Below are 9,856 nucleotides of genomic sequence, written 5' to 3' on the forward strand. Positions count from 1 at the left end.
GTGCACTATGTGTACTAGTGCAAATATACATGTGTGATAGGGGAGTCACACACTCATACTTTGAGTTGACTTATCCCCACATGTCTCTCTCTCTCCCTTCTTCTCTGTGTATGTCTCCCACATGAAACCCTAATTCTCTCCCTTCAACTGGTATCAGAGCCTGCGTGCGCTGTACGGACCTGCGTGCGCTGTACGGACCTGCGTGCTGCATCAGAACTGGTCCCCTGGGTGTGCTACGTGTGCAGAACTGGTCTTGAGACAACAGGTCGTTGCAATCCAGAGAAGAGCACTATGTGTGGTCTTGAGACAGCATGGTCAGGCGCAGGCAGGTAGCTTGCAAGTGTGTGTCCAAGCAAGCATGGCTGAAGGTCGACAGCCTGTGCGTGTGAGCATTGGAAACAGCGCTGGACTTTGGCCAGCGTGAGCAAAGCACAGGGCGGATATGCGCATGCAGGTGCGCATGCAGTCAGGCGGGTATGCACACTCAAGCAGACACATAAAAGCATCAAGAAGCCGGTGAGCGAGGAGGAAGGGCAGCGGCGCCTCACCAGCACGCGCAGGGAGGCCCTCGCTCTCTACAGGGAGATACTCACGCCACCCGCTTCTTCTTGTGGCCCAACGAACAGGGCGTGCTGTGGAGGGATGTGCTGCGGACCAACACGCGCAAGGAGCGTAGGAGGCGTAGGATGGCGCGTTTGTGGCTATATACACACGTTTTTGCCTATTCTGCCCGCGTTGGCTGCCGTCTGGTCCCTCGCCTGCCCAAACTAGCGCCGCCTCTTACTACCCGTTGCCGCTACCTGGAATCTGCCACTTCACTACTGTTCAGTGCTGCTGCAGCTATCCTCCACCAGCTCGTCTATCGTCAACACCAGCTCCCCGTTATCGCTGCAGAGCTCCTCAGCTATCGCTCACCTGCACAGCATCAGCTTCTTCACAAGTCAGCAAATACGAAGCCCAACCTCAATTTTCTGCAGTTGACGACTTGTAACCACACTACTCGACACCTGCTCAAGATACTGTACCTGCAATTGCAACAGAAATCAGAAATTGTACGAGGTATTTGCTTCAATTTTGGAATTTGCATGTCCATTATCATCAATTGAGCAGGTACAGGTCCTCATGGCTCAGATTTGAGCACAATTGGCAACAATTGGGTGACATTGGTCACATTCCGGGGCAAAATTGCAAGAAATTAGAGTGCAAATCAAAGGGCTTTTGTGCCAATTGGGTTGATTTGCATGCAAGCACTGGCATTTGATGCTTTGGGCAATGTGTTGCTGCCTGTCAAGCACTCAATGTGCCTGTAAATCAAGGGGCTTTTATGTATTGGATGTATATGTGGCCAAGGGGAAGCATTGTGAAGACTCTGGATGCCTTCATGTGCATTCATGTACCATTCATGATCAAAAATTGATCTCGAATCAAGGGGTTTTTCAAGATTTTGTGCTTGTTGAGCTTGGCAAAGCAGCAGGGAAGACTTTTATGCCTTGAACCCTCAAAAATCCACTTGCAGTCAAGGGGCTTTTGCTCAATTTCTGTCCGAGACTGTTGTATGCAGTGGTGAGGACTGTCAAGGTCTGATTTTCACTCATTTGGACAGCCAAGAGAGCATTTATTGCTACTGTACTTGTTGGTACAGATTTGGTACAACTTTGTACAAGTTTTGGCATGGCTGTACATTGATTTGAGTGAGAAAAAAGCTCATTTTCAGCTGCTGTACTTGCCGGTACAGATTTGGTACATCATTGGTGAGCACTTAGTACTGTTGTATAGTACTTTGGAAGGGGAACAGAGCACATTTAAGGTGCTGTCCTAAATCTGCAGCAACCAGATTTTGGTGATTTTATCACATACAATGGGAATAGAATTGCATTTGTGCTTCCGCAGTGGGAGATAAACTTTGGGAGAACAACTGTGAGCACTTTGTGTGCTTTGGTGCAGTGTTTGCACATCTTGCAAGGAGTCAGGCATTGACAAAGGTTGCATATTGCTATGGCAACCATAGGTGAGAGCTCTTCATTGCTTCACATCAAGAAGCTTGAAGGCTCACATAATTATGACATTTGGCAAACCCAGTGCTATAATGTGTTGCTCCAGAAGAAGCAGCACAAGCCCATCAAAGAAAGGGGTGTAATGCCCGCTTCTCTTACTGCTGAAGAATGGGAAGATATGGATGAGCTAGCAAGATCCACTATCATGTTGTCTGTGTCAGACACTTTACTTTTTAGCATACGTGAAGAGAAGACAGCTTGGGGAATGTGGCAAAGATTGCAGGACTTGTATGCCCAGCAAAGTGCCTCAAGCAAAGTGTATTGGTTGAAGAAACTCATAGGTCTTCAAATGAAGGAAGGGGCGTCTATGACAGCCCATCTAAATGAGTTTAATGGTGTTGTCAGCCAGGTCATCAATCAAAAGTTGGCAATGGACGATGAGTTCAAAGCCACCTCTCTCATGCACTTTGCCAGAGAGTTGGGACACATTCAGGACAGCCACTAGCAATTCAAATGCTATACTGTCATATGCAGATATGGAGGGTGCTCTCCTTCAAGAGGAGATGAACAGGAAAAACAACTCTGTTGGAAAGTCCAATGCAATGAATGCACGTGGGAGATCCCAGCAAAGGGGTAAAAGCCAAGAACGGGAAAGGAGCAAGTCCCGCTCCAAAAAGGACTTGGAATGCCATTATTGTGGCAATAAGGGACATATCAAAAAGCAATGCTACAAATGGAAGAATGATCAAAAGGAAAAGACAAAGACAAAGATGAAGCCAAAGATGCAAAGCCAAAGGGCAAAAGTGGACTCAAGATTGAAGAAGTCAAATGTGTCACATGCAAGTGACAGTGAGGATGAAGTCCTATTCACGTCTTCACTTGATGCCCATTCACTTCTTGCAGGAGATGGTCATGGTATGCACTCATGGATCATTGATTCAGGTGCCTCCTTTCATGTCACAGGTTGCAGAGACTTGTTTGTCAGGTATACTGCTGGCAATGAAGGAGTAGTTTATTTGGGTGACAACCATGCATGCAAGATTCTTCGCAGAGGTGATGTGAGGCTTGTGTTTTCAGATGGCTCACAGCTTATGCTCCATGATGTCAGGCATGTGCCTGAGATCAAGAAGAACCTGCTTTCTACTGGACAGCTTGATGATGCTGATTATGTTACCACATTTGGTCGTGGAAAGTGGAAGATTAGTAAGGGCTCACTGGTTGTTGCCAGAGGCTCTAAGGTGGACACTCTTTACTTCATGCATGAAGGTGTTTGTCATCATGCTAATGTAAATGCAATCGAGCTGCCGGAAATCTCTATGTGGCATAGCCGGTTGGGACACATGAGTGTCAAAGGAATGGAGCAATTGTCTCGTTTTGGTTACTTGCCTTCTCTAAAGTTTTCAAGTTTTCAGTTTTGTGAGCATTGTATATATGGCAGGCAACTCCAGTGCCCCCACAAGAAAGCTCTTGGACAGAAAGATGCTCAGTTAGAGCTTGTGCATACAGATGTATGTGAGAAGCCTCAGCTTTCTTTGGGAGGGGCAAAATATTTTGTGTCTTTTATTGATGATGCCACACGCAAGGTGTGGGTCTATCCTCTTCGTTTGAACTTTGAAGAGTGATACATTCTCAGTGTTTGAGAAGTTTGTTGCTCTTGTTGAGAATCAAACTGGCAAAACACTGAAGGCTTTGCGTTCCGACAATGGTGGAGAGTATATGTCCAAACAGTTTCAGGACTTTTGTGATGCTAAAGGCATCAAGAGGGAGCTCTCTACTCCTTATGATCCTCCACAAAACGGGACAGCAGAGAGGATGAACAGGACCATTCAGGAGAAGGTCCGTTCTATGTTGTCACATGCTGCGTTACCTCATGGTTTTTGGGCTGAAGCTGTTATGACAGCCGTTCATCTTATAAACAGGTCACCTAACACGAGGCTTGGTGGGAAAGTTCCAGAGGAAGTATGGACAGGGAAGCCTCCGTCCTACAAGCACTTGAGAGTGTTTGGTTGCATTGCGTACGTGCACATACGCAGGGAAATGCGCACCAAACTTGATCCTAAGTCTCACAAATGCATATTCCTAGGATATGGTGACAGAGGTGAAATGGGGTATAGACTTTGGGATCCAGTGAATAGAAAGATTATACGCAGCAATGATACCATTTTTGATGAAACATGCATGTATAAGGAGCCTGCAAGGCAACAGGAGCCTGGCAAAGTCATCTTTGATGATGATGGACATCATGGACAACAACAAAGGGCTGTAAATCAGCCATTGCAGCAGCAAAACCAACCCTTAAATGGTGCTGAAAATGGTCCAAATGGACAGCCAGAGATGGCAGAAGATATCCCTATGGATATCCCACAGTTAGAGGAGATACCAGGCATGATACTTCAACCTTATGGCATGGAACAAGAGCCACCAATAGGTGATATGCAGGCTGGACAGCAACCTGCAAATGATGGTCATTGGGTACGGAGGTCCACAAGACCCTCCAGAGCCCCTGACAGGTTTGTTCCAGGGGTTGACTACTTGATGCTCACTGACTGTGGGGAGCCCTCATGTTATAAGGAGGCTTTACAAAGGGCAGACAAGGCTCTTTGGGAGCGTGCTATGAAGTCAGAGATGGATTCTCTGCACAAAAATGGAACATGGAAGTTGGTGCATTTGCCTACAGGCAAGAAGGTTTTGCCATGCAAGTGGGTTTACAGGCTGAAAGTTGCACCTGATGCAAAGCCAAGATACAAAGCCAGGTTAGTGGCTAAGGGCTTCAAGCAGGAATATGGTGTGGACTTTGATGAGATCTTCTCTCCAGTGGTCAAAATGACCACACTTGAGCTGTATTAGCTTTGGTTGCTCATGATGATCTGGATTTGATTCAGATGGATGTGAAGACTGCTTTTCTTCACGGTGATCTCCATGAGGAGATATATATGCACCAACCAGAGGGTTATGCAGTGAATGGAAAGGAGAAGCTTGTATGCAAGCTGAAAAAGAGTCTTTATGGGCTCAAACAAGCATCAAGGGAATGGTATCATAAATTTGATACATTCATGAAATCTCAGGATTTCAGGAGGAGTGACATAGATCACTGCTTATACACCAAGAAAGCTTTGGATGGCAATCTATTGATCCTCATCTTGTATGTTGATGATATGTTGATTGCCGGGAAATCTCGTAAGGAGATGGATGCCTTGAAGAAGAGGCTGCATCAGACCTTTGATATGAAGGATTTGGGTGATGCAAATCACATTTTGGGTATGCGGATACTTCGGGACAGAAATCAGCATGTGTTGTATTTGTCTCAAAAGGAATACATTGGCAAAGTTTTGCAGAGGTTCAATATGGAAGGGAGGAAGAAGACTAGTACTCCTTTGCCTCCATATGTGAAACTCAGTGCTACGGACAGCCCACAGTCAGATAGTGGCAGGGCTGATATGACCAAGATTCCGTATGCTTCAGCTTGTGGCAGTCTCATGTATGCCATGGTTGCTACCAGGCCGGACATTGCATTTGCAGTGGGAGTGGTTTCTAGATACATGGCCAACCCTGGCAAGAAGCATTGGGAAGGAGTGAAAGGTGTCATGAGATACCTGAAGGGCACACACGATATGTGCATTTGCTTTGGCAAACAGGATGCATTAGTGCATGGTTACACAGATTCGGATTATGCCGGTCATCCAGATAATCGAAAGTCTACCACCGGTTATGTGTTTACATTCACGGGAGGTGCTGTGTCATGGATATCCAGGATGCAAAAGTGCACTGCCTTATCTACTACAGAGGCCGAGTATATTGCAGCCACAGAGGCTTGCAAGGAGGCATTATGGCTATCTCGGTTAGTGGTTGATTTGGGTTATACAGGGGATATTCCATTGTTGCATTGTGACAGTCAGAGTGCCATCCAGTTGGCAAAGAACCCTGTCTTTCATGCAAAGACGAAGCATGTGGATGTGAAGTATCACTTCATCAGAGAGGTGATAGAGAACAAGCAAATTCAGCTTGTCAAGATTCATACGGATGACAACCCGGCTGATCTGTTGACAAAGAGTTTGCCTTCAGAGCGGTTTGCTCATTGAAGACACTTGATGGGCACTGGATGAGGCCAGTTTCAGCCTTGATATGGCTTTGTATATTATCATGTACATGCTGATTTTTCTTTTCCTTCATTTAAGGACACTTTGCCTTTAAGTGGGAGGTTGTTGGGGTAAAGGCATTATGCCCACCCTTATAGTGTGTACTAGCCCATAAGTTTTATAGTACATAGTACACTTAGTACTTTTAATGTACTAAGTGCACTGTGTGTACTAGTGCAAATATACATGTGTGATAGGAGAGTCACACACTCATACTTTGAGTTGACTTATCCCCACATGTCTCTCTCTCTCCCTTCTTCTCTGTGTATGTCTCCCACATGAAACCCTAATTCTCTCCCTTCAATAGTGGCAATGGAAAAAGGTAACATCGATGGCGATGATGGTGGTGGAGTCTCTGATGACACAAGTGCTGCGTACCTGAAGCAGAGAGGGCTACCATCCCGAGTGGTTCAAGCTCTGGTGACACGGGTGCTGCGTACCTGAAGCAGAGAGGGCTGCCGTCCCGAGTGGTGCAAGCTCTGGTGACACGGGTGCTGCATACCTGAAGTAGAGAGGGCTGCCGTCCCGATGTAGCAAAGAGAGCTGCTGTCCCGATGTGTAGCAGAGAGGGTTGTTGTCCCGATGTAAGGCAGATGATAAGCACAGATGTAAGCACAGATGTAAGCGCTCATCTCCTAATGTAAGACAGACGATAAACGTTGATGTATGCTCTGATGTAGGCGATGACATGTGCTGAAGTAAAATGCAGATGTGGAGCAGAAGAAGGCCCAATGTAAGCGTCAAGAAACAGACTGATATAAGGCTGATGTAAGCCCTGCAGAAGGCGGCCTGGACCAGTAGAGGAAAACACAAATATGAGCCCCTGCTATAGGCGGCCAGATGGTACCTGATATGGCGATGAAGTGGTACATGGTGATGAGGTATAGGCAATGCTATATATAGTGAAGCGGGGGTGTTGGTCGGTCACCATAAAGATGTAGGCCAGCAGCCAAGACAAAAAACCCCAAAAATATAAAATATCTAGAAAGTCCCTTTTTAGGGCTAGAAAAAGTGTTGTTTCTTCACACCCCCTCTCAAGCCAAAAAGGGGACCATGAGAGAAGATGATAGAAGATGAAGTATGCCAGGGTCCCATACAAACACAATGGCAGAAGGAATGTATCCCCCACTAGAATCAAAATCTGATAAAGTCGGAGAGGGCGATCGTGATGGCAAAGGTGGTGTGGATGAGGTGATGTGCATGGGTTGATCATCTCCCAAAGTATGATCTTTAACAGGATTCTCCATTGAGTAAGAAATCCCATTCCCTATGTGGTCTAGATCATCAGAGTTTGGAGAAGCATCTTCTAGTGAGAAGAATCGGTCCTTTGAGAGTGCGGGTAGACGATCCATGCTGTGTGCTCTCGAGGTCTTCAATCCCTTTGCTCACGATAGCTCTGATACCATGTGGGAGCAAAAGGACGGAAGGACCAGATATACAAGAGATCAGAGTAAAACCACACAGCATGAAATATGTGAGTGAATATATATATCTGACGGTCAAAAAACTTCACCACAGGGATACCAAACTTAAAGTTCTGTTCTTCTCGCTTAAAGTTTCGGGAAACTTTGAAGCAACCCCAACGTTATATCCAGTCACTTATTGCTGGATCCTACTAAAAACTTCAAAATCTTCCACTCTATCACTAAAATCTTGATATTGTCAAAACAGAATTTTTCTCTTTTGACATGAACAATAAGTGTACTACTTCCAATACAATTTGTTGATGCATGTGATTGAACAATTATAATCGCATATCCACTAGTTAGCCCTTTGATCTTCACTACCTCAGTGATGGCAAGATGCTATACTACTTGATTTCCAAAGCTCAAGTACCACTGGTACAGGTTTTGACAATTTGCATTGACACAACCAAATCAGTAATATAGCGGTTTTTGCTGGTGCTTTATCGCACAAAAAAGTGTATGAGTAGTGTCTCAGAGTACTTTGACACAACCCAAACAATGTAAAAGCACCAAGCCCTGTTATTGTCCCCCAGTTCAATGTATTCAGCGAAGCTTGCATGTACACTTGGGGATGAGCTGCCACACCAACCACAGCGGCAAACGACCAACATGGTGACAGATTGTTTTGAGACAACCCATACATTGCAATAGCATCTGTCCTGTATTTGACCTTTCTGCCCTATATAAATCTAGCAAACGCTTTGAAGGACCTATAGCATGATTAGAATGCTTTATCTGCCCAGTGCTGTCATAGAGTGTACATCAGAAGTCCCCTACAGCTAAAATTGATGGCGGTAAAAAAGCAAGCAGGAATGCAAGCATCAGATCTAGCAAATGCATGAAGTTACAGATCTTAGTCTATAGAGAGACAAAAAAAAAGGGCAACGTACCTTTGTGGAGAGAGTGGCGAGGATGAGGAAGTTGACCAGGAGGTTAGCCAGCAATGCGGTGGTGATGGAGGATTGGAAGAGGGATCGAAGAAGCCCAGCAGCAGCAACAGCTCCATCTTCAAGAGGCTGAGCTTTGGGCAAGGTGGACTTCATTCTACAAGCCAGTCCACATACGCTCGCAGCAGTGTACAGGGCAACAAAGGAGCCATAGCCTCTACCCATCTCTCTCTCTCTCTCTCTCGAAAATGAAGATCAGATACCCGTCTCTCTCTCTCTCTCTCTCTCTCTCTCTCAAATCAGATATGTGAAGAGAGAGGTGGGCTATGGAGACAAGGTCGTCTATTTGGCGTACTTGCTGATGTGGGCAGAATGCTACTAGCTACACGGCGGGCCGCGAGGCTTCTATGAAGGAGGAGGGTACGCATTGAATTGACATAGCACGAGAGACAGCTAGAGGACGGCGATGGGGCAAGAAAGAAGAGGTCGTTTTTTTCCTTCATTTTTCAGGTTCTATTTGCGGGATGAGTAGAAACTCATCAATGACTAAATCAGATCAGATAATGTAATTTTCTTTTTTTGTGTAAATAAAAATGGAGATTCGTGTTTTCTACGCCAGCATTCTCCTAAACTAATCAGAAGCGCAAAAAAGGCGGCGTTGATGATGATTTTAAAAAAAATTATCCTCGAAGAAAACACACAATTTAGTTATTTATTTATTTAATGACAACAAATCCCAATGATGGCAAGGAATAGAACTTCAACCCATCAATCAGGTGCCCCTTCCTGTGGAGGTGGGTCACATGCAGAATTCCAGCATCTAGTAGCTACATTGACTTTAGTACTAGCAATAGAAAATGGGATCCCCCCCCCCAAGTTTTGCACCAAGTGTTCCGGAAATGAACCTAACTTGAATCCTTCTCACCATGGGCAAAGAATGGCCATTGGCCAAGAATGCTACAAAGTTGTCCACCAAAGTTGGCTGCCATGGGTCACATGTGAACAAACAGTTAGGAATAGGTCACTACACCAAGAAGTGCACCACGTAGCTTGTTCATGCAACAACCTACGACTAGTATATCGTGGTCCCATGCATTCAATTCCATCAGATTTTGCTGCTCTCATTAATGAACAATTTTTTAGTAGTAGGAATTTCCTAGGTAGGTGCATTAAAATCCTTACAAACATTATCAATGTAGTTCTTTCTAAATATTTTAGTTAGCTAGAACAATAGGTTCCTTTCAATGCCATCACTTAGCACTCTTAACCCTGCATAACGTCTCATCAACTGTAATTATTTGCAATTATGATGTGCATAGAGAGCTATTATGGACCCTCTAATGAAGCAATTATATATGCACATGTATGGGTTT

The 9,856-nt window shown here is 45.1% G+C and overlaps 1 protein-coding gene across 1 annotated transcript in view; it reads right to left on the minus strand.

Moving 5' to 3' along the window:
- LOC147631494 (E3 ubiquitin protein ligase RIN2-like) overlaps positions 1 to 9,128 on the minus strand; it is a 32,026-nt gene extending 22,898 nt beyond the window's left edge. The window contains exon 1 of the mRNA XM_086809886.1: positions 8,487 to 9,128. Within this exon, the coding sequence (XP_086666012.1) occupies positions 8,487 to 8,708 (222 nt within the window). The 5' untranslated portion in view covers positions 8,709 to 9,128. The remainder of the gene's footprint in view (positions 1 to 8,486) is intronic.
- Between the last annotated feature and the right edge of the window lie 728 nt (positions 9,129 to 9,856).

This window comes from Cibotium barometz, chromosome 15 (assembly GCF_041138505.1).
Source record: "Cibotium barometz isolate CiBa-2024 chromosome 15, ASM4113850v1, whole genome shotgun sequence".
NCBI classification, from domain to species: Eukaryota; Viridiplantae; Streptophyta; class Polypodiopsida; order Cyatheales; family Cibotiaceae; genus Cibotium; species Cibotium barometz.